The sequence below is a fragment of the Myotis myotis genome, unplaced genomic scaffold, assembly GCF_014108235.1.
Source record: "Myotis myotis isolate mMyoMyo1 unplaced genomic scaffold, mMyoMyo1.p scaffold_m19_p_1, whole genome shotgun sequence".
Lineage (NCBI taxonomy): Eukaryota > Metazoa > Chordata > Mammalia > Chiroptera > Vespertilionidae > Myotis > Myotis myotis.
The window spans coordinates 91469041-91495369 of record NW_023416313.1 but is presented as its reverse complement, the minus strand read 5'-3'; the positions used below and the strand labels follow the sequence as shown (position 1 = coordinate 91495369).

At 37.8% G+C, this 26329-nt stretch overlaps 1 protein-coding gene across 1 annotated transcript in view; it reads left to right on the top strand.

Moving 5' to 3' along the window:
* The window catches only part of GPR158 (G protein-coupled receptor 158), a 383045-nt gene that overhangs the window by 337757 nt on the left and 18959 nt on the right, over positions 1-26329 (top strand). The window contains exon 7 of the mRNA XM_036344876.1: positions 18520-18758. Coding sequence (XP_036200769.1) covers positions 18520-18758 — 239 coding nt within the window. The remainder of the gene's footprint in view (positions 1-18519; positions 18759-26329) is intronic.

The following is a 26329-nucleotide window of genomic DNA, read 5'->3' as shown; positions in this document are numbered from 1 at the left end:
TAACAAACTTTGTTTTTAGGTGTCTAAGCCAGTGCCTATGGCATACAAGAGTCTTCTAAAAGACTTCTTGCATTCATCCTACCACACCGATTAAGGCTTCAAATCATGACCCAGAGGTTTTTTAACATGAAACAGTTTTAACACTGTTTTAGCCAGTTACCCACCTCAGTCAAAATAATATATCAAGAAAGTGGTCTTTGAACATGTAGCTGTGTACATTGCTTTTGACTAGGAAATGGGAAGACTTTGCCCTATGGATGCTGGTAATGATATGCACTTCAGGCATATCCTCTACTGAGCTCACTGTGATTTCTCATCTTTACTGGCTGCCTACCTTCAAGTGAAGAATTTCTTATAGTGACATTTCTTAAGAATCACACTGTCCCAGAGAAGAAGATCTCATTCTTCATCTTCTGAGGAAAGTCTCTTCCCCTGCCAGCAAGTGTACTATTTGGACAGTGTTAAAGAAAAATTCATTCTGACACTTCTCATAGAATTCTTAAAGAATTCAGGGGAACAACCATAATGGGGTTTTTTGAATAGGGGAAAGAGATTGGGCTCAACTCTGAATACAGGGAAAAGTGGGGATTTATAGTCAAGGAGCAAGGAACAGTTCAGTTGATGGAAAAGTAAGAGGAACCATCAGGTAGAAAAGAAAATTTCTGGCTAAACCAACTTGTCAGGCCAGGGTGATTTCAGATATAAAGGTCGGGAGATTCTTGCTAAACTGACTTATTTATCAATGTCCTTGTTAAAATTGGGCAAAGACTGGAAAGAATAAAGGTTGGGAGCAGCTGAGGAGAGGGCTTGGAGGACCCTAAAGTTTAGTCAAGAGAATCTTTGTCAATAGGAAGCTAAGTAAGTTCCAAAGGCAAACAATGTTATTTAGATAAATTAGAAAATATCTGAACCAGACCTCATATACCCATGTTTTGCATATATTATAAAGTAACTAGATACCCTAGAGAAAAATGACATGCTTACCATAAAACTGTAGAGAACAAAGGTTTTAAATTCATGTTTCAGAACTGTCTACCTTTAATATTGGCATTTTAAGAAATTTGAAAAAAATTAGATATGTAAATTACTTTACTTTCTCTTTTTGTTTGTTTGTTTTATAACTCATTAAGTATCAACCTGGGCTTTGTGAGATTGAGATTTAAATAATTTTCCTAGTGATATTTTACCACTTTAAAAATTGTTAATGAAACAGGAAAGATGCAAAGTTATTGGACTGTTAACAATGAGTTATTGGCTAGAGGTCTGTATTCATATAGAACCATTAACATCAATGAGTGCCTTTTTAAAAATTATAGATAATAGCAATATATTTATAAATTGTCCTTTTCATGTTATCTATTAGACATAAATAAAAATAGGAGTGTATCTCACTCAGAAAACTAAGGAGACATAAAGCTTTACTAATTTTGTCTGACTTGATTTTTGTTATGACTCGGGCAGTAGCAGGGATGGACGTAGGACACTATGTTAAGTGAATAGTCAGACAGAGAAAGATAAAATAACATATGGTCTCACTTTTATGTAGAATCTTAAAAAACAAACAAACAACTGAACTCATAGATACAGAGAAAAGATTAATAGTTGTCAGAGATGGGGAGTGGGGATTTGGCAAAATGGGTATCAAAAGGTACAAACTTCCAGCTATAATATAAACAAGTCAAGGGGCTGTAATATACAGTATGGTGACTATGATCTATATATATAAAAGCCTAAGCTACCAGTTGACCAGTCGCTATGATGCACACTGACCACCAGGGAGCAGATGCTCAATGCAGGAGCTTCCCCTGTGGTCAGTGAACTCCCACAGCCAACCTCCTGCGGCCCCTCTCCCCAGCAGGCCCTGATGGCCCAATCAGAACCTCCCACAGCCCCTCCCCCCAGCCAACCTCCCGCAACCCCCCCCTCCCCCTGGCCAACCTCCAATGGCCCCGATCAGCCCTGATCACTAGCCAGGCCAAGGGATCCCACCCATGCACGAATTCGTGCACCGTGCCACTAGTTAATAATATTTTATTGCATATTTGAAAGTTACTAAGAGATTATCCCTGGCCAATATGGTGCAGTTGGTTGGAGCAAGCTATGGAGGCAACCAATTGATGTAGCTCTCTCACATCAATGTTTCTCTCTCTCCCCTGTAATACTGCTCTGGAATCAATAAAATGAAATTAAAAAAAAAAAGAAAGTTAATAAGAGATTAGATCTTAAAAGTCCTCATCACAAGAAAAAATGTAATTATGTATGGTGACAATGTTAACTAGACTTATTGTTGTAATTATTTCACAATATACACAAATATCAAATCATTATATTGTATATCTGAAACTAATATAATGTTATTTGCCAATTATACCTCAATTAAAAAGTAAAAAGGAAAGAAAAGCCAGTCACAGAGAAATATTTACTATACACTGAGTGGCCAGATTATTATGACCACCCCATCATTACAATAAAGTGAATTAGTTATGCAAATAATAATAATAATAAAACCTTGAGAGTATTTGCTTAGGAAGTTTTCAATATTCAGTATTTTTGGAAGTGTCAATGAAATACTGATGGGGTGGTCATAATAATCTGGCCACTCAGTGTATATAGCTGACAAAGGTCTTTATTCTTAATACATAAATTTTTCTACAAATTGTAAAAAGACAAACATGATAAAAGGATTGAACAAATACTTCGTAAAAGGACACTTCATAAATGGCCCATAGCACATTGAATAAAAAGCTAAACATAAATGGCTACATATTCTATATTCTATAATTCCATTTATATGAAACTAGAGGCCCAGTGTACGGATTCGTGCACTGGTGGGGTCCCTTGGCCTGGCCTGTGGGGATCGGACCAAAACCAGCCCTCTGACATCTCCTGAGGGGTCCTGGATTGTGAGAGGGCAGTTCTTGGGTGACACACCCTGAAATCAGGCTCCCTCTTCTCTGGTTCTGGGTACATCACCTAAGAACCCAGCTGCCAAGTCACTGCAGCTTGGCAGCTCCTGCATTGAGTGTCTGCCCCCTGGTGGTCAGTGCACATCATAGCTACTGGTCAGAGCATCTCTCCCCGGTGGTCATTGCGCATCACAGCTACTGGTTGGATGGTCAAATGGTCAGATGGTCGCTTAGGTTTTTATATATATAGATATCCAAAATAGAAAAATTTATAGAGACAAAAAATAGATTAGTGGTTACCAGCATCTGGGGGAAAAGAAGAATGGGAAATGACTGCTGATGGGTATTAGGTTTCTTTTTAGGGTGATGAAAATGTTTAATAGTGGTTATTATTGTACAACTTTATAAATATACTAAACCACTGAATTTTATAAATCCATCATAAGATTGTGAACTTTATGGTATGTAAATTATATTTATAAAAATATGCAAATAATCATGAAAGTTCAATTAAGAAAATGTCAGCAACTTTTATAGGTTTGTATGAAAATCGATAACTTTCTAGTTATCTTTAAGATAGAGAAGATAAAGAAGAAAATATCCTATTCACATTCTTAAATATAAACCTGAAATACCCTAGGAATAATCCTAAGAGATGCTATGTGTTACCAAGATGAAACCCCTACAAAATTTTAAAGAGATTTGTAAGAAAATTTAAATAAAGGGAAAGACACTTTGTATCACTGAATGGGAAGATTTGAGGTACAAATTCTCAGCCTATAAGAACACAAGCTTGAAGCTGGGTTCATCTGTATCCTGAACACTCATTGTAACTTAATGCTTCATGTGCATTAATGTGCTGAGTAAATATTTGTTGAATGGATAAGCCAAATGATAGAACTTAGCAAAAAAAAAAAAAATCCTAATATTCATCTTTAGAAATAAAGAAAAGCTAAGAGCATTTGCACAAAAATAAGAGCAAGAAAGCAAGATTACAGATATTTTAATGTATCATCATAAAACAATGTTTAAGAGTAAATCAGTAAATCAAGAGGACAAGGTAGAGAACCCAAAACCAACTTTTATACCAGAAGATCTGCTATGTGGTAAAGAAAGATTTTCAAAACAATGGGGTGAGGGGACAGTGGCCAATTCAACAAAGAAGGTTTGGAAAAATAGGTATCCTATCTAATAATAGACAAACATGGTAATTAACCATACCTCCAACACGCTTCCCATTTGCTAATCAGGGCGATATGCAAATTAACTACAAACCAAGATGGCGGCCGGCAGCCAGGCAGCTGAAGCGAACAGGAGGCTTGCTTGCTCCAGTGAAGGAGGAAGCCAAGGTTCCCCGCCTGCCACTGCCGGCCTCTGAGCTTGGAGTCTAAGCAACTATGTTGCAATTATAGACGCTAAACAAACCCCATGCTTTCAGCCAGCCAGCTGAGCTGGAGTTGCAACAGAGTTTCGATTGTAGAACCCAAACAAACCCAGATTCCTGCTTTCAGCAGCCGAAGCCTCAGAGCGGGAGCCGAGCCTCAGAGCTAAAGCCGGCTCTCAATTCCAGTGACAGCCATAGAAAGTAAATAAATTCCAGAATTAAAAAAAAAAAAAAGAAAAGAAAAAAAGGAGGGGTTGGGAGCTTCAGTCACCTGCCAGCCTGAAAACAGCCCTCAGCCCCTCACCCAGACTGGCCAAGCACCCCAGTGGGGATCCCCACCCTGAAGGGGGTGTGACCAGCTGCAAACAGCCATCATCCCCTCATCCAGGCTGGCCAGGCACCCAAGCGGGACCCCCACCCTGATCCAGGACACCCTTCAGGGCAAACCAGCTGGCCCCCACCCATGCACCAGGCCTCTATCCTATATAGTAAAAGGGTAATATGCCTCCCGGCACTGGGATCAGCAGAGCCACGAGGCCTCCTGGCACCGGGATCAGTGGAGCCGTGAGGCCTCCTGGCACCAGGATCAGCGGAGCCGCGAGGCCTCCTGGCCCCTGGAGCAGCATGACAGGAGGCAGCGCCCAAACCCCCTGATCGGCCCTGCTCTGTGCCTGATAGGAGGCAGCTCCCCAACCCCCTGATCAGCCCTGCTCTGTGGGTGACAGGGTATGGAGCCTCAACCCCCCTGATCGGCCCTGCTCTGTGCATGACAGGGGGTGGCACCGCAACCTCCCCATCGACCCTGCCTTGAGTGTGACAGGGGGAGGCGCCCCAACCCCCCAATCGGCCCTACCTGGAGCATGACTGGGGGTGGCATTGCAACCTCCCAATCCGCCCTGCTCTGTGCATGACGGGGGCGGCACCCCAACTCCCCAGTCGGCCCTGCTCTGAGCCCGACCAGGGGCTGCACCTAGGGATTGGGCCTGCCCTCTGCCACCCGGGAGCAGGCCTAAGCCAGCAGGTCGTTATCTCCCAAGGGGTCCCAGACTGTGAGGGGCCACAAGTGGGGCTGAGGGACACCCCCCCACCAGTGCACAAATTTTTGTGCACTGGGTCTCTAGTATATCTATAAAAATTACTTAGTGTCTCATCTCAATTTATAAGAATTTCAGTAAATTATAAAGTTAAATAAAAAATAAATAAAACAAAGAGAAATTATAGATTAATATTTAATTTATTTCAAGATAGGGAATGGAAGATATCAAAGAGAAATTGTCAATTGATTGGGTTACACATATATTTTAAACTTCTACATAACAAAAAACAAAAACAAACTATAAATTAAGAGTCAAACAAACTGGAAAATATGGATGTAGTATATTTTATAGACCAATGCTGTCCAATAGAAGTATAACTGAAGCTATTAATGTGAGCCCATATATATACAGTGGGGCCTTGACTTACGAGTTTAATTCATTCCATGACGGAGCTCGTAACTCAAATTACTCGTATGTCAAATCAAAAAGTGAACAAGTGAGACACGTGATGCTGGGCTGATGTTGTGGCGTTCACTGTGACGTTCGCTGCGCCAACAAGCGGTGGGGTATCTGAAGCTGGATCGTAACCCGAATTTTAGCTTGCAACTCAAAGCAAAAAATCGGCTGGGAGGTGGCTCATATCTCGAAAAACTCGATAGTCAGGACACTCATAAGTCAAGGCCCCACTGTAGTTAAATTTTCTAATAACCATATTAAAATAAGAAAGAGATGACATTAAATGTAGTGATATATGTTTTTAATCCACTGTATTTGAAATATAGCCATTCTAACATGTAATTAATATGCAAAATTATTAATAAGATACTATCTATTACTTGGTTTGGACTGAGTCTTAAAAATCTGATTTACATTTGGCACTTACAACACATCTCAATTCAGACAGCTACTCAATGTCCACCATGTCAAATGGCTACCATATAGAGTTAATAGAAGTAAAAAAGGCTAAAAATAATTCAAAGGAGAAGAAAGACAATGGAAAAAACAAGACAAAACACAACACCTACGTTTTTAAAATTTTTCAGTATAACTAGTAATTAAAAGAGAAAAAAAATTGAAGCACTGTGGCCCAATTTTGCATTAATTCAAATAGAAAAAATATTTATTAAAAATTATAATTGTCAATATTTTGAAATTTCCAGGCTCAAGTTCTGTTGAAAAGAGTGTAAGTTGGTACACTCCACTGGAAATATTTGGTAATATGTGTCAAGAATTTTTTCAAGACTGAGTTATCTCATTTTTACAAATCTAAAGGAAAATTTGGGTATGCACGAAGATTTATCTGGAAGAATATTCATTCTTAAAATACTGATGAATAGGTAGAGCAAACATATGCATAATCATGATGTATGTAGAATCTCTCTAGTTGTCAGCAAGAAGATATAATATTTAGTCAGGCAGTTGGAAGGTGACCTGAAAGTGGAAGGTTTTGAGATGATATCAGTGGATGTGCAGCATTTTAGAATGTGGTAGAGAGAAAAACACAAAAAGAATATATCCAGCTCTTGTCTAGTCATAAGTAAAGAATGTTATGAAGCTGGGTCCCCTTTTTTACATTGTTATTGCCACACATTAAAATTTTAAACATTATGTGCTCATCAGCATAGATTTATATTCTTGCTTTATATAGTTGTCTTTTAAATCATATAGGAACAACCCAAAGTACATTAGTACTCACTTTCATATTTACTTCTAGTTACCTTTAGTGCAGAATTTACCAGGCGACCGGAAAACACACAATGGGTACTCAGAAGATTAGGGAAAAACCCTTTATTGCAGATGCATTAGTGTGGTGACTCAGGGGAGTCATTTTTCCAAAGCCTGAGCACCAAATGCAGAAGGGCTCTCCCATTTATCCTCTTGGTTTCTTTGTCTCCCAAATATGGACCAGGCTTCTGGACTTTTCGTGAGCTTTGCAGTCCCTCTGACAGTGGTAAGGGGGGAGGGAGATTACAACCAATGGCCCAGGCTAGCTGGCACCAGCAGTTGACCTTCTGTGGGGCTTTTTATGGCCCCTGCAGATACACAGGTTCTGCAAGACTAGCTAGGACACAAGTGGATAGGGGGTGGGGGGATTGGAGCTAGCAAGCATATGCATCAGAATGAGGTGGGGGTGGCTAAGGCTGCCTTCACTCCTTTACCAATGTTCTTTTTTTTTCTTCTTTCATGTGCCCTTGAATTACTGTCTAGTGTCCTTTCATTTTAGCCTGAAGGACTCCTTTTAGCATTTTTTTTGTAGGACAAGTCTACAATGACAAACTATCTCAACTTTGTTTATCTAGGATTCTTTTAACTTCTCCTTCATTTTTGAAACAGAATTTTGTCAGATATAGAATTCTTTATTGATAGTTCTTTTTTTCTTTCAGTGTTTTAAATGTGTCATCCTACTGCCCTCTGGCTTCCATGGTTTCTTATAATAGACTAGAGGCCCGGTGCACAAAAATCTGTGCACTCGGTGGGGGGATGGGGGGGTCCCTCAGCCATGCCTGTGCCCTCTTGCAGCCTGGGACCCCTCGGGGAATATCCACCTGCTGGCTTAGGCATGCTAACTGGGGGATCGGGCCCAAGCTGGCAGTCAGACATCCCTCTGGCAGCGCAGCAGTCCTCGGGGGATGTCCACTTGCCACCGGGGAGCAGGCCTAAGCTGCAGTCGGACATCCTTAGTGCTGCTGAGGAGGCGGGAGAGGCTCCCACCACCACCGCTCTACTGGCAGCCAGCAGCCTGGCCTTGTGGCTGAGCAGAGCTCCCCCTGTGGGAGCGCACTGACCACCAAGGGGCAGCTCCTGCATTGAGCGTCTGCCCCCTGGTGGTCAGTGTGTGTCATAGTGACCAGTCATTCCCAGTCTTTCTGCTGTTAGGGTGAGTTTGCATATTACCCTTTTATTATATAGGATAGAGGCCTGGTGCATGGGTCGGGGCCGGCTGGTTTGCCCTGAAGGGTGTCCTGGATCAGGGTGGGGGTCCTGCTGGGGTGCCTGGCCAGCCTGGATGAGGGGCTGATGGCTGTTTTCAGGCTGGTCAAGCCCCCCCCGCAGTGGGGACCCTCACCCCATGGAGGTTTGGCCAGCCTGGGTGAGGGGCTGTTGGCTGTTTTCAGGCTGGCCACACCCCCTTTAGGGTGGGGGTCCCCAATAGGGTGCCTGGCTAGTCTGGGTGAGGGGCTGATGGCTGTTTTTAGGCTGGCCATCCCCCTTTAGGGTGGGGGGTCCCCACTGTGGTACCTGGTCAGTCTGGGGAGGGGCTGAGGGCCGTTCTCAGGCTGGCCAAGCCCCCCGGCAATGGAAGCTCCCAGCCTCTCCTTTTTTTCTTTTTTCTTTTATTCTGGGATTTATTTGCCTTCTATAATTGAAACTTTGTAGCCTTGAGAGGAGCTCAGAGCCGGCCAGGGCAGGCGGGAGGGAAGCCTCCTGCTTGCTCCAGCTTCGTGGCCTTGGCCAGCTGAAAGCAGGTATCTGGAGTTTGTTTACCTTCTATAATTGAAACTTTGTTGCTTTGAGTGGAGCTCAGAGCCCGTCGCGGCAAGTGGGAAGCTTGGCTTCCTCCATCATTGGGGCAAACAAGCCTCCTGCTTGCTCCAGCTCTGTGGCTGCTGGCCGCCATGTTGGCTGGGTTAATTTGCATATAGTTGCTCTGATTGGCTGGTGGGCGTGGCTTAAGGCATAGGGAAGGTATGGTCAATTTGCATGTTTGTCTTTATTAGTGTAGATTAGTTCTTTTTTTAAAAAAAAAACCTTGTGAATTGTTTATTTCTGGAATTTTCCACTTACTATTTAGTTCTCACTCTTACTGACAATGTCTTGTACATGCTAGGTGACTCTTCTTTGGCTGCTTTTTAGATTTTTTCTTTGTCTTTAGTTCTCAATGGTATGATTATAATGTGTCTTACTGTGAATCTCTTTGATTTTATCTTACTTTGAGTTACTTGATCTACTTGGATGTGTAGATTCATGTATGTCTTCAAATTCTGGATGTTCCATTATTTCCTGTGTTTTTGTGGGGTTTTTTCTCCTATCTTTCTTGAACTCCCATCATGTGTATCTCAATATTTGTAGCAGTTTATCATAGGTCCTTTAGGCTTTGTTCATTTTATTTTCTTTTTTGCTTCTCATATTGGATAATCTAAATTGACCTATCTTCAAGTTCACTATTTTTTTTCTTCTACCTAGTCAAATCTCTTATTTAATCCCTTTAATGAATTTTTCATTTCAGTTATTGTACTTTTCAATTACAGAATTTCTGGGGTGTTTTGGTGTTTGTTTGTTTTTAATAAATTCTATTTCTTTTCAAATGTCCTCTATTTGGAGATATTTGAAAATAAATTGAATACCATCATTCTCTTGGTATACTTTAGTTTCTTATGCATGGCTTTTTTTATTTAGCTCTTTGAGCATCTTTAAGACAGTTGATTTAAAATATTTGTCTAGAAACAGTGAAGGTTACTCTACCCAGCAAAGCTATCATTTAGAATTGAAGATCAGATAAAGAGCTTCACAGATAAGAAAAAGCAAAGTTTATCAACACCAAACCAGTATTACATGAAATGTTGAAGGGTGTTCTTTAAGAAGAGGAAGAAGAAGAAAAAACAAGATAAAAAATGTGAACAATAAAATGGCAATAAATATATCAACAATTGAATCTAAAAGTCCAAATAAACAAACAAGGAATCTAATGAACAAAATAAACTGATGAATAAAATAGAACCAGAGGCATGGAAACATGTAACAACCTAAGAAATCTCAAAGGGAAATGGGGGAGGGAGGACAGAAGAGATTACCCAAAGAATTTACATGCATATATGCATTACCTATGGACAGAGATAATAGGGTGGTGAATTCCTGGGGCAGGAACAGGCTGGAGGGAGGCAGTAGGAGGGGAGAGGGACATCTGTAATACTCTCAACAATAAAGATTAAAAAATAAATTAATAAAATAAAATAAAATCTTTGTCTAGTAAGTATAGTGCCTGGGCTTCCTCAGGCATAGTTCCTATTCATTTCTTTTTTTTTTTTTTTCATGTGTATGAGCCATACACTTTTTTGCATGTCTAATTTAAAACAAACAAACAAACAAAAAATGGGACATATTATAATGTTTTAAATCTGGAATTAGATTTTCCATCTTCCCCAGGAGTTGTTGTTTGTTGTAGTTGCTGTTGTTTGGTGACTTTTCTGAACTAATCCTGTAATATCTGTATTGGTTGTTATGTATAGTCACTGAAGTCTCTGTTCTGTTTACTTAGTGCTTTAGCTAGTGATTCAAAATAGATTTTCTTAAAGCCTGGAACAAAAATAACTTAAAATTTTCTTTCCTTGCACATGGATTGTATGTATGTATATGTGTGTGTTAGGGCACGACTTCACCAATCAGCCAAGCACTTTACAACTTTGCCTTAGGCTTTACTTCCTGCTTGTGCAGAGCCTCGAGTCAGCAAGAGATGAGAGTTTGGGGCCTTCTCAGATCTTTTCTGAGTGTTTTTCAACCTTCTAGTTATCCAGGATATATGGCAACGGTTCTCAACCTATGCGACCCCTTTGGGGGGTCGAACGACCCTTTCCCAGGGGTCACCTAAGACCTTCGGAAAACACATATATAATTACATATTGTTTTTGTGATTAATCACTATGCTTTAATTATGTTCAATTTGTAACAATGAAATTGGGGGTCACCACAACATGAGGAACTATATTAAAGGGTCACGGCATTAGGAAGGTTGAGAACCACTGATATATGGGATCTTTTCAAAGCCCTTACTTCCCAGTATATCTCATTCCCCAGCCTTCCCTCCTATTTTTTTTTTTAGGCTTTTTTTTTTGTCCCAACCATTATACCTTGCCCCAGGTGGTTCAGCTACTCCATTCGCCTTTAAAATTTTTAGACAAATGACCCCCATATAATTAACCTCAGCCCTGAGAGAGTTTCTAGTTGGATAAGATAAAGGCAGGCCCTTTGAACTAGTCCTATAGGGAGCCACCAGAGAGGTCAAAAGGAACAAATACAATTCTTGGAGAATAAGGTCCATTATGTTTTCTAGTACTAGGTACCTGTACTGAGAACGTGGGATGTTATCTTCAAGGGCACCACTGAACTGGGGAGTGGAAGATAGGACCAGTTTATGTTAAAATGCCATAAATCTCTGTTAACTCAGATTCAGCTATTTTTCTCTTGGTCAAATATCTTGCTGGATTAAGCATAAAATATATAAGCTTTTAATTAGTTTCCAGGGTTCCAAAAAAGGTTGATTCTAATAGTTTTTGCTAATTTATTCATTGCTTTTAAAGGTGAATGAACTTTTGGAGGTTTCTATTCCAATATTTTTGCTGACACCACTCCACAAGAACTAGCTAATAGAAAGTTCTATTTTGGTAAGATATAACTGAAAAAAACACTCAACCGAGAGAAAAAGATAAGAGTTTTGCAGGGGTTCTGCTACTCACTGACTCTGTGACTTTGGCCAAATGACTCCCCTCATGGGACTCACATTTCTCTTCTATACATTAATGGGATCAGAAAGATAATCCCCAAAGTTTCTTCTAGCTCTGACCATAGAATATTTGACTTGTGACAGTCTTTTTTTTTTTTTTTAATGTATTTGTATTGTTGAAAGCATTACAGATGCACCCTTTGCTTTTTTTCCCATTGACCCCATCCACCCCGCACTTGCAACCCTCCTTCCTTCTTTCTTTTTTCATCATTCCTCCTTATTCCATTTACCTACAATCAGGGGGAAAGAAAGATCAATGTGAAATATGAGAGCTCCAGCAGGTAACTTAAGTTGACAAAAATACCTACATTGGAGAAACTGAGCTGTGAGTTTTCTTTTTTATAATAGCAACAACTTAATATACTAACAATAATTTTGCTTTATAAACTTCCTATGTCTTTGACATCTTTCCATGTCCGTGCACAATTTATATCATTCTTTTAAAAGTTAAAGTATTTGACTTTATATATGTATTATCATTTAAGTCAGACCTCCCCCCAAATATATATATATACACACATATATATATATACATACATATATACACACACACACATATATATACTCTAAATAATCTTACTGAACTTCATATCTGATAAATGTCAAAATCAATTTCTGTCTAGGTGACACCAATTCTTTTTAATATACATCCAATCTATACAGTGACCAAGAAATAGCTTTAGTTTACTTCTGAAAATGAAATTTTGAGAAATTGATGAAACACTTAATAAACATGAGGACTTGTGACCTTTGAAAGCAAACTGACTCCAGCTTTTTTATGTGTAGTTCACTCTCAGGGTTCTTTTGTGCAGAATTGAGTTTTCATCACAAGCATTGATTCTCTGGAATTTCTTGGAAGGCAGTAAAATTAATAGAAATTTGATTCTGATAGGGAACTTTCGGACTTTAGAATTATTCCAATTAAATTAATAGGACAGAAGATGGGTGGCTTGAAGATGTATATGTGCATCCCTTTTTAGTAAATAAAAGAAATACAATATCACAAATGCAAATATTCTGAAAATCAAAACTTTCTATTACTAGAGGCTTTAAATTTTAGTGTCAGCATAATAAAAACTCAAAAATGTATCTAATAGGTTAGAGCAGTTAGGCCATTGGACAGGCACCTGCACCAATCTTAGGCCTGCTGGGAAAAACTGTTTAGGGTAGCAGTTCTCAAACTGTAGCCTTCTTCAGAATTTACCTAACAGATTTGTTACAGTAAGATTTCTGGGCCCTACTCCTCCAACATTTCTGAATCAGTGAGTTTGGCTGGGACCCAAAAATTTGCATTTCTCACAAGTTTCTGGGTGATGTTGATACTACTGGTTTGGAAACCACTGGCCTAGAGCAAGCAACATCTGAAGGACTGTAAACAGGAGCGACATAATTTAGGAAGATCGTTGTGGCATCGCTGGAGAGTATGGCTTGAAGGTGGGTGAGACTAATAAGGAGACTGATTACTCAGGGAGCTACTACAGGAGCAGGCTGATGGCTAGGATCTGTGGCAGTGGCTGTTAAGATGGAACAAAATAGAAGGGTTTGAGAGATATTTAAGAGGTAGAAATTGAATTCCTCATTATTCTTTGAATATCTGGGATATGGAAGAGGGATAAATATCAACATTCATTCTGAGATTTCTGCCTGGAGCAATTAGATGGTACCAGCCATTGAGACAGGTAACACAAGAGCAAAGTGGGTTAGAGGAGGTAGGAGGGGAGAGAGGGAAGATTTTATTTTGGGACCTGTTGATGTTCAGTACGTATACAGATCTTGGACTCAGGAGAGTGATCTAACCTGAAGATACTCACCAGCCTGTAGATAAATGAAATGGGAGTAGATGAGATTTCCTGGGTACAATGTGTAGAGCAAGAATAGAAGGTGGCTACATTCAGGAAATCATTGAGGAACACTGCCATTTAAGGGGAAGACTGAGGAAAAGGCATCTGCAGTAGAAACTTAAACTGTCAGAGGAGTAGGAAGAAGATCAAGATTATGTGATAAAATCAAGCACATGGCTGAAGCCATGCCAAAAGCTGGAGTGAGATTAAGTAAAATAATGAATATCAATATCAATTAGATACTGTATTTGAAGGAGGTAATTGATAACCTAAGTACAAGTTCTTACAGTGGAGTTTATGAGCTCAAACCAGACATGGTGGAAAGTGGAAACAGAGATAGACAATATAGTGGCAGCCATTTCCTGGGTTGCCCCTTTTATTTTCATCATTTCAACATAATTTCCATGAATTTATCTACTATTAATAATGAGAATTGAATATATACTTTAATATGTCTTTTTATATTAAGTTCTGGGAATTTCTTGCAGTCTTCTTGTATATTACTGCTAGCCTTCAGAAATAGTGCAAACTTCTGAACAGATGGTAGCCTAAAAATCTATGAAAAAAATAGTAGAAAAGTAATCTGCATAAGAAGTTTAATGATTGTATTTTTATACAGCTATATTTCATATAAATGCATGCCTAAGGATTTCCTTTTTAGAACTTGGTTTCTAGGGAGTGAGCCCATATTAACTAACAAGAATTCACTGTTTAAAGATATAGCAACATTTTCTTATTTTATTTTAAGCCAATGCTAGAAAAATGCATCTTATTCCATTTTACAAAAACCAATATCCTGAAATACTTAGATCAAAGTGTAGTTGTGTTATTGTGTGTCCTAGTACTTAAAAGCCAGTAAAATCAATATAACAGGAGACTCATGAGGATTTTTGCTTTGGTTTTTCCTGTCTGGAAATAAGATTATGGGATCTATGACAATCATGAAATCTCAGGCTTTATAATAAATACCCAGAGTCATCTGGGAGACATAAAAATTTCTGATAATTTAGAAGTGGAATTTCTTGATTAAAAGTTACCAGACCGGGATCACATAGATTTCCTCTGCAAAAGACAAACTCATCTGGTTTTGACATCCTTTAAAATATTTTAAAGAAATTTTTAAAGTCATTTTTAAAATCCACTATTAGCTGTCTTTCAGGTTTAGAGTTTCAATGTAGATAGTGAAAAATCTTCAAGTGTCAGAAAAATAAATGATTTTCTACATCTTGGCCATGGAAAAAGGATTCTTCTCTGAAGCATTGGTTCTCGCAGTAATTTGAAAAATCCCTAGGAGTTCCTGTGGGTTGAGGAAAAAACTTTTTTCTTGCCAGAGGGTTCAACCCACTATTCCCTCAATTGCAACTTATAATTTTCTGCTTTATACTTTGTTATGTCATTTCCCTTCAACTAGAATCTCTTTTTGTCTTCTCTACTTTCCTCCATTTTTATCCATTGATATCCATCAAGGCCCAACTAAATACCATCTATTCTATTAGTTTACTAAACTTAGTAGCTACAGACAACATATAGGGCTGTTTATTATGGTAGGTATTTGCACACTTATTTCTAGGTAAATTGTTAGCTTTTGAAGACAAGAACCATGACTTATGTCTCCCATGTTGCCTAGCATGATAACTAGCATATGGTTGTTACTATATAAATGTTAGTTCATTATAATTATATTTCACATTGAGTCAAGGTAGAATGTGAAACAATTATTTTTCTGCCCTAGCCAAATATTGAAGGTTAAAAAAATGGGTCAGAATCCCTTTTTTGAGATCCTAGTCATTCAACATTTAGAATTCATCCAGGTACAACCAGAAATAATTATGTGTGTGTAGTGGCTACACGACCCTAGCCAGATTGGCTCAGTGGCTAGAGCATCAGCCTGTGGACCAAAGGTCCTGGGTTTGATTCTGGTCAAGGGCACAGACCTCTGTTGCAGGCTCCTCCCCAGCCCAGGCCCTGGTCAGGGTGCATGCAGGAGGCAACCAATCAATGTGTTTCTTTCACATCAATATTTCTTTCTGTCTTTCCCTCTCTCTTCCACTCTCTCTAAAAATCAATGGGAAAATATCCTCTGGTGAAGATTTTTAAAAACGCACACACACACACACACACAAAAAAAAACATAGTGGCTGCACGTTTCTCCTACATAAAATAAGATTGGCATTGGCAACTATTACTTTTCCAAGAATTTTCTCTCATTGCTAAGATAGAGTTCTGTGAATCTTTTGATTTGCTGATAATAGAAGCCTTTTTATGGGATTAGTAATTGGTCAATTAACTGTTAACATTTAAAGGAGAGAGACATTAAAGAAGTGTATAGAAACTGTAATTTAAAACTCACAAACAATCATTCATCAATATTTTTTAACACTAGATTGCCCAAGGAAGTCGTTTTTACTGCTTTTTAATTTCAATTAGAAAAACAATTATGTATATAAGGACACAATGTCTTAGAATTTTGTGACTTTTTGTACAACATATAAATGCGTTTATTAATAATTGTAGTTACCTCCCCCCTCCTTCATTTCTGGTATATATATATGTGTTATACCTATATTGCCCAAAAACAGTCATTTTGACTGCTTGGGAAATTTTAAATAATCAAATGACTCTTATTATTGAATTGAGTAAATTTCTTATATGACCAGTTCGGCTCTGTATTGAAATAACAGTTTTCATTTTTTTTCGATTACCGTCACATGATAACATACAAGTACATGATAAATTGTCGATACTTGATAAGTTGCAGTTGCTCAATAAGCTAAACTAGTACTTGTTATTCGAATCTTTATGCAGTGATACTTGTTCTAATAAGTTGTTTATTTTATTTCTTTTGCGCCCTAAATTCATGAAAGAAATGTCGAATAGAAGGGAGTTATTGGAAAAGCTAAGGAACATAAGTGAAGAGTGCTCCGATATCATTCTTTCACAATGCAGTCATTTTGACCGCTTTTGGGCAATATAGGTACATACTACGTTTCAGTCTTTCTAGTGCTAAATAAGATCTCTTCTTTGACGCTGGGTCCGATGTTTGGGAAACATTGTTCTCTTTCTAGGATAAATCACCACAGTGCATTATTTACTGTTCACACTGTTGGTTCTTTAAGTAGTAGTGGAACTCTAAGGAGTTTTTTGAGGTCATTTAAAGAATAGCCTCTTTCTGGTTTTGATGTTTATTGACCACCTCAATATCTTAAAACTTCCTCACTTTTCTCTAAGTTTACAGGTCATATTAGTGACTAAGCTTTATGGAATCTTATCAAAGTAATCAAAATAGATTGTATACAGATAAGTCTCCTTTTCTTTAACAGTCTTGTATAATTATTTTATTCATGATTTAGTTCAATTAAATACAATGATAACAATGGGTATAGTCTGGGGACAAATGCAACTAATTCTAAGGAAGTAGCAATAGCACTGGCTGGAGCAGCGGTGTTTGAGACATACTAGAGAGAGAGGTAGCATTTCAGCCGCCAGTGCTAGCCTGGCAGTGCTCACTGTGTCTATACGGGGAATGAAGAATAATTGCTAATCTAGTGAGCTAGTTAAATGGGGAGTAGTTAATGAGATCCTCTGTTGTCCTCTTATTTGATACTAATACCTTTCTGACATTGTTCCACAGAAAAATTGAGGATGTTTTTTATTTAGATATAACTTCTTGCTGAGTGTTAGCTGAAGAAAAATGGAGTTAAAGACATAGGAAATGAAGGGTAAAGATTTAAACAAGAATCTTCTAGAAAATAACTATCTTTATTGGATGTATTGTATTAATTCAGAAAGAGCTACCAAGGTCTATATGTAGAGAGAAATAGCATAATACATCTAGACTATTTCAGGTACATTTGTCTCATTTCTAGATTTACAATGATGTTTTTTTGAAGAATTCATATGAACACTTCACAAAAAATGTTGAAAGAATGAGATGGAATAGGGAATAGAAAAGTTTGGGAAATGAATTTATTTTAGATTTAAGGGAATTGATTATAGATACCCACATAGTATTATAAATCACTCATAGTGGTTCAAATAAATTTTATAATACAAAATATCAGAATGAGAGTGGGAGTTAAAATCAGCTAAGAATATTCTGGAAGTGAAATTAAAATAAGGTTATAGTAGGTTAGATTTTGTCCTCACAAAATCTTTAGAGATGGAACAGTTCTTAGATATTATCTAATTCATCTCAATCCTATTTATTTGAGTCATATATATAAGAAAACAACCCAAAATTTAAAAAATCACATTTCTTATAGGCCATCCAAATCCTCTTACTTAATGCAGTGATCTTATTGAATTACCCTAATATTTTAAATATGCCATCATTGTTTTCAAACTTATTTCATTTTTATTTTTGGTAATGTGATCAGATGGCTATAGAGGGGCATCATATAAAATTATTTTCAAAAAAATACCTTATAAAGTTTTATAGTAAAAATATAACTGGTACAGTAAAAATATTGTAAAAAACAAAATATTATAAAATCCAACTCTCATGTTCAGGATTATTTTTTGATCCCTCAGAAACCCTGTTTAAGCAATGTTGCCTTTCTACCGATCTTTCTACACTCCTGATAATATTTCTTAAAATATTAAGACATATTCAAAAGAATTCCATTCTAGACAAATCTATTTAATCACTGGTCCCTACTGTAGGATATTTTTTCTGCTGTTGGAAGGTAAAGTAGAATGAAACTGAGTGAAAATAAAAGTAATACTGTTTCTGGTTTTCTACTCTGCCTAAGTAGATTTTGATGGGTTTAAACTTCACCAAGAAAAATAACGTATTTTAGAATTTTACTCATTTTTAGTTTTCCCTTAACATTTTGATGTCTTGCTTTTCTAGGGTTTTGAAAGTGTTTCTTTCGCGAACAGCCCAACGGATTCCATATATGACTGGTGGCCGGGTTATGAGGATGCTGGCGGTAATACTCCTGGTAGTATTTTGGTTTCTTATTGGCTGGACTTCGTCTGTTTGCCAGAAATTGGAGAGGCAGATTTCACTTATTGGCCAAGGGCAAACATCTGATCACCTCATCTTCAATATGTGCCTCACTGAGCGCTGGGATTACATGACAGCAATTGGTATGTGGTCTCTCGTTTTGTGTGATTATCTTGTCCTCTTTTCCAGTGGCATTAAAATAGACTTATTTAGAAACCCAGTGAAACCCTTTCACAAAACCTAAAGGAATTTTACCTAATATGGTTTTGGTAAAACAATATTATGAAAAGGACAATAATTATATATGGAATGACAACGTTTTCTGAAAGTTTCCATTCTTTTTCAAAGGTATGTAGCTTTGTTGTGAAAATATAGTCAAGTAAATCAGGAAGGAGGTATGCAGTTAATAAAGGCAACTTCAACTTCTTTGCATAGAAAGACTGCTTTCCATCTTATCAATATGTTCTCATTTGATTAACAGTAGCCATTCTCTTGAGTTATTTCTTTGGTTGAGAGAAAAAAGAAAACATGCTGGTATTTTTTGTATAGTTTGGTCCTATGATATATCAAAGTTAGTGTCCTAGAAACTACAGGAACACCTTAGTTTCAATAATATGCTTTTCCTGCAGTGACAAAATTCTCTAAAAAACAACAACAAATCAAGACATGATTTATCTAGTTGTCTGTGTGGTGGTTGCTGGAGGAGCCGGGGGGGAGGGAGGGGCGGAGACAGGGGGGCAGTGGGGGGAGAGGTAGAAAGGGTAACAGAGGGCTAAATGGTGATAGAATGAGATTTGACTTGGCATAGTAAACATACAATACAATATGCAGATGATGTATTGTATAATTGTATACCTGAAACTTATATAATTTTATTAACCAATGTCATCCCAATAAATTAACTAACATTTAAAATAAATAAATTGTTGTAAATTTATCAATATGCTTCATATTTACAAAATTAAAAACAAGGTAATAACTTTTTACTAGCTAATTGTCTTTGAATTAAAATTAAAATGTTCCTATTTTTAAAAAAGACACATTATTTAACAGTAGGAACAGGTATTTGAAATTAGGACTGTCTTGAAAAATCAGGGACATATGGTTGCTGTAATTTTTTAAAACTGCCTTACAGCAATTTCATTTATTTATCTTTCAGCATGTAGCATTTGACATTCTGTATTTAATCACTCTTAATGTTTTCTAATGGGTAGCATATGCCTCTTTGCAGTTCTCTTTATATATTTCTATAACTAACATGTTTACCACTAGATTTTTTATAGTCTGGTTCTTATTCAAGAATAAATTCATATCTCTTCAGTCAGCCAAAAAGCAACCTGTACTGAAAGCTAAATTATTCCCTGTTTCCTAAGCAGAAATGTTTCTATGTAGGGGAGATGCTGTGCAGAGGGAGCAGGTAGGCTTATCTTGAGATTGTGGGATTGTTTTTGTCAAGAAGCTGTGTATGCTTACATTTGTAAGCATATGAAGTCAATCTATTAAAAAAGGAAGAGTGAATATTATTGCCACTAATTTCATTTTAATGGTAAAAGTGTATGTTCATATTTGGAGAGGTGTTTTTGAGCAAATCATATAAACTAAATTGGTAATCCTCATATACATTGATATATTGATAAGCACGCAATCCTAATATATTGATAAGCATGCACTCTGGGTCAGCTATTCCTGTCAAAAACAATTTTTAAGACAAAATAAAGAACTATTTGAAAGAATGCGATACTAGTGTTTCCACTTAAATATAACTCAAGTTAGAAATATGGGTAATAATTTTTAAAAATGAGTCCATTCTATTTTTGCTTACTGCTCCAAATCTGCTCAAATAGTGATTTTCTTACCATAAGTGCTAATGAAGAGAACAGCTTGGAAGAATCTCTGAGCCTCTCTGAACTTCAGTTTCTTCTTTAAGGAGGTATTTGAAAACATAAAAAAGGAAATAAAAGTGACTTTCAGAATTGCATTGTTATTTATGTGTATCTATAATTTTTAATATCTATTGTTTGTCCTATATAAAAATATGTGAGGTGAGCTTTAATAGAAAACAAACAGACATATAAACATTGCAACTATGGAAGACAGATGAATATTGGACAATGTGAGAAGCATTTTACAGTAGTCTGGTGGTTTTTTACTGGCTTTCCTTTATCTGGTGGAAAGAGAATTTCAAAATTGAATGTTCAGAATATTTCTAGATTGGACTGGAATTCCTATAGAGACTTAACTGTCATCCACTATTCATTATATAACTCAGCACTTTGAATTTTTCTGAGTTCAATATATTATTGTAGCTCACTGAAGGCAAAAGAAAGAATTCTTACATCTGCTCAGCCCTCTTTTCTCTCCCCACCTAGTAACTGTGCTCCTCGGCAATATTGACCCAATTGATCACACTGTGCTCCTAACACCTAACAAAGTGTCTGTTACTTGTAGGCTCTTGATAAGTATTTTCTGAAAGGATAAAAAATGAGCTCGACTCCCTTTATCTTGTGTATTTTCTATGCTCAGAATTAGACCACTGTAAGGAAACATGTTAAATCTAAAAATCCTATAGTAACACAATTGTCACTAATTTCATTTTAATGGTAAAAGTGTATGTTAATATTTGGGGAGGGGTTTTTTTTGAGCAAGTTATATCAACTAAATTGGCAATCCTCAGCTCTTTTATGAAAGTTTACCTCCAACTTGTCCAATAGTCAAAATAAGAGATTGATACCAATTTGGTATGGCAAATCAGAATTACCATTTTAAAAATATTTTATAATGCATTTATAAATATTAAAGTAGAATAAAACTGATTTGCTTTTTTGTCTATCAAATTTCCCTTTATTATTAGTAGTAATAGTAGTAATGGTAGTAGTAGTGGTGGTAGTAGTAGTGGTAGTAATAGTATTTGAATCATCACCCGAGGAGTGAGGATATTTATTTTATTTGTAATTAAATCTTTATTGTTTAAAGTATTACATATGTCCCCTTTTCTCCCCCATTGACCCCTTCTAGCCTATCCCAAACTCCTGCCCCAGGCTTTCACCACCCTATTGTCTGTGTCCATGGGTTATGCATATATTCATACAAGTTCTTTGCCTGATTTGCTTATGATAAAATAATTAGTTTTTCACCATTCTCCTAATTAGAGCTATGTAAAGAGTAAAGAGGTTGATTCTAGGAAACATTGTCCTAATTAATAGAGAAAGCAAATAAATATCCCAAGTCATACTCATTTTGAAAATTACTGGTTGTAGAATTACCAAGGTTTTTTGTTTGTTTGTTTGTTTGTTTGTTTGTTTGTTTGTTTCTAAATCAAGTTACCCTAGTTGGTAAGTTGGTAATCATTTGTCCATGTTCAGGATATTTTAAAATAAAATTAAAATTTGTCATATTAAAAAAGGCAAAACAATTGGCGGGTACAAATGAATAAATGAGTAAAATTAACTTCTCATGCATGAATTAACCTTTATAATTTCCTAGGTTCAAGAAGACCACATCCCCACACCTAGATTTAGAGTTGACAGCAGGGCACCTAAGTATATGGCTTCCACATTTGGAATACAGAAATTTAGTAGTAGCCGTGGTAATACAGTAGAGTTTATTCTTTAGTATATTTAGTTGGTTAGCAGTCAATTTCTGACTACTCATTCAGAACGTAATCTAAACTTACTGTCCAGTGAGCAAGATACATTAGAATAAGTGGACAAATTCTTAACTTACAGGAAACAACAGTGCTGCAGAAAAATGAGTGATAGGTGGTGACATCAGGGACATTTAGGACTCGGTTCTAAGTCTGCCATGGCTATGTCCCTGTGTCCAAATTCAGTGTAGATCTAGGCAAGCTCTGAGATGCCTCCTCAGTTTCTTCCAGAAGTTATGTGATGATATTCTAATATGATAGAAAAGGGATATAAATGAGAATAAAGCAATTTTGCTGCTTTCTCTAACCAAGCACCAGAATTTATACAAAAGTTCTATCCAGGTTTCCATTTCTTTCTTTTATCTTCTGTTAGCCAGTATATCTTTCTATGTCACTAATTTGGCTAACTCTTCTTGACTGCATTTAGATGATCTAATGACTAGTCCCTGACAAGGACTCTTTTATAAATTAATATTGCCCTTCATCGTTTCGTATTTGTGAAAAGTTCACCAATACATGAGGTATTTGTAGTTTCTGAAACTCTGCAGAGGTCAACACCCCTTGCTATATATTTTATTCACTAAGTTTGAAAGAAAGACACAAATAAATCTAAGCAATAATTATACAGGTATGATAAGCTTGTTTTCACATTCCATTTAGGAATTTTAAAATATTTATCACTTTCAGGATATAACAACATTGATTACCCCACTGTTCAAAAGTACTAATTCATTTCTATGAATTTTACATGGAATATTTTTACTAGATAAAATAATCCTATATAATAAAACCCTAATATGCAAATTAACTGAAAGGTGGAACAACTGGTCACTATGAAGCGCACTGACCACCAGGGTGCAGACGCTCAATGCAGGAGCTGCCCCCTGGTGGTCAGTGTGCTCCCACAGGGTGAGCACCACTCAGTCAGAAGCTGGACTCATGGCTGGTGAGCACAGGGGCGGTGGCAGGCGCCTCTCCCACCTGCGCTGCAGGCGGATGGTAAGGAGTGAGAGGGATCCTAGATTGTGAGAGCCCTGGACTGTGAGAGGGATGTCTAACTGCCAGCAGGCAGACATCCTTCTAGGGGTCCTGGACTGCGAGGCTGAGGGACGCCCCCCTACCCCCAGTGCACGATTTTCGTGGACCGGGCCTCTAGTATCTTTATATTTCTCTTCTTCATTGACATGCTCTCCTTGTTTATTCCCCTCCTTCCTGGTAAAATATTTTAAACACACAAAACAGACAATGTGTTTAGTATCTTAATTAGTAATATGTAAGTGTTTATAAGAAACTGAGAAGAACACAGTGACTCTTACTGAGTTATATAGGGAAATTCTAAAATAGCAATTGTTTCTAAGGATATAAATACTTAATTATCCTAGAAGATCAAGCCATGTTATGACAGGTGAAATGCAATAGAAGCACCATTAAATGAGTATTGGAGAAAATACATTTAGAATTCCTCTCCAGCTGAGTTAGTTTAATGTTCATTATTCTAATGCACCACATGCCTTAATCCATGCTGCATCACTTGGTCCCATTTTAAAATCTGTTTTTAATTTTTAATTAAAGGATAAAAGACCTGACTTGGGCTATAGCACTAGAAACACACACTCTTTGAAGGTCTTGCTTCAGTTTTTAGAAAGATTGAAGTGAGGGTTGTTTTCTTGTTTATTTATATATCTCCCCCTTCCAAAAATATTTTACTTCTTTGAAGAGTATCTATATAATGAAAAAGACAGTGGATAAATTAACTTGTATCTTAATTTTATACTCTAGTGCCAGTTTTCCCTTTTGGAAGTTCAAGAAATGTGGTAATAAATGTGGAGATTGTCTTGGGACAACATGTGAGGAACATGGAGCAAGAGAAATTGACAAGTCTGTGGTGACTTCCATTTCTTCTAAGGAGCTTTCATCTCCCCTAAGAAACCCTGTGATTTTAAAGGGGGGGAAACATCTAGAAGGAAAAAAAAGCTCTCTTTTGTGACTTGAACAACTCAGTTGTCAAGAAGATTGTGGCAGATCTATTCCTTGTATTAAGAGGACTCTCGTTCACAGAGACCTTTTGGCCAACAAAACAGCAGATTTGTAATGACCACATGAATCCTTATTCAGTGGTCAGGTAATGTCCCAAGCCAAGCCTAACTCAGCAAAATTGTCTCTAAGAATTGATAAGCTAAAATTTAACAAGAAAGTTAAATTTGTCCCACCTTCCCAAAGAGAAAATGACATTATAAGTATAAAACCAAGGTATAAGATAAATCAAATTAATTTATTCTTTCTCTTTGCTCTTTAGCATCATACAAATAACTATACCTCAAGGAAGTAAAATATTTTCCACAGAGGTGGAATATAATTAAACAAAAATATAACACTCCCTCCCCCCCCACACACACACTACCATTATTCTAAAGGCACTCAAGCTAGCCCTTCAAAAAAGAATGTCTGAGTAATGGAGCCCAAGCTGAGGTGAGCTGTGTCAATGCTGACAGCCATTCATAAAAGGTTCAAATTTTAAAGTAAATTTTAAAAATGTTTACAAATAATCTCAATCCCAACCCCTACCCCAAACAATACGCATGCAAACAGCAGGGAGAGGGGGTGGGAGGAACATCACTAGAAGACATAGCAGGCTGCCCTGGCATTGATCCCAGGACCCCCTAAGAGGTCTCTAATCTTATGCTTTGTGAACTCTGCTCACATTCGTGAACTTTAATGTAGGTCCAAAGCTCTGAAGTGTATGGGCTTCACTAAATTTCTGTTGTCCCATATCAAACTTTACAAATCTTAAGTGTATTTACCAGAGAGAGGGAATCAAGTATACTTTCTCTAAGTTTCCCATCTGAGATGCTGAGGAGATTTTGCAGAACTTGACCCAAGTTCTAGAGATGTGTGAGAAGAAGCAATAAAGAAAAGCCAGCATCCAAATGTGTGACCATTCATGGCAATTCTTACCTTATAGAGTCCTTAGCAGTGAGTAGGTAAGAGAATAATCAAGTCGCTATATGATCTGTAGAGCTCTTGTGACTAACAGTATTATCCTATCTAATAATAGAAAAACATGGTAATTGACCATACCTTCGCTATGTCTCCCATTGGCTAATCAGCAAGATACGCAAATTAACCCAACCAAGATGGCGGCCGGCAGCCACACAGCTGAAGCGAGCAGGAGGCTTGCTTGCTCCAGTGATGGAGGAAGCCAAGGTTCCCTGGCTGCCGCGGCCTGGCTCTGAGCTCCAAAAGCAACAAAGTTTCAATTATAGAAGCTAAACAAACCCCAGATACCTGCTCTCAGCAGGCCGTGGCCACAGAGCTGGAGCAAGCAGGAGCCCGGCTCTCAGCTCCAGTGATGGCAACAAAGTTTCAATTATAGAAGGTAAATAAATCCCAGAATAAAAAAAAAAAAAAGAAAAAAAGGAGAGGCTGGGAGCTTCAGTCACCGGCCAGCCTGAAAACGGCCCTCAGTCCCTCACCCAGACTGGCCAGGAACCCCAGTGGAGACCCCCACCCTAAAGGGGATGGGGCCAGCCTGAAAACAGCCATCAGCCCCTCATCCAGGCTGGGCAGGCACCCCAGTGGGGACCCCCACCCTGAAAGGGGTGTGACCAGCTGCAAACAGCCATCAGCCCCTCACCCAGGCTGTCCAGGCACCCACACAGTGCGCTCAGCCAGGATGGAACAAGGTTCTCTTCATGTCTGTCCCAGGGCCCAGCTCTGTCCATCCCTGGGGCTCACTACTCCCAGACATTCTGCCCTCCATTGTCCTGGTTGTGAAATATGTTGCAACATCCACCTTATGCTTCTCTATCCCACGCTGACTAAACTGACTTCATGACAAGCAGAATGACAGCAACTCACCATCACCCCCTTTGTGGCCATATACATACTCAGAACTATACCCCAAGACTGTATGGTCTGATAAAGTCACTTTCAAGTTTAAAATGCTTTCAGAAGTTATCATTCTCATTGTTTTAATCATCGTAACTCTCATAATTGTCATTATAACCAAAGAAAAGGCAAGTAAGCCCCCAGAACACCAAGGCTTCCTGCATGCCAGTTGAATCCGAGAAC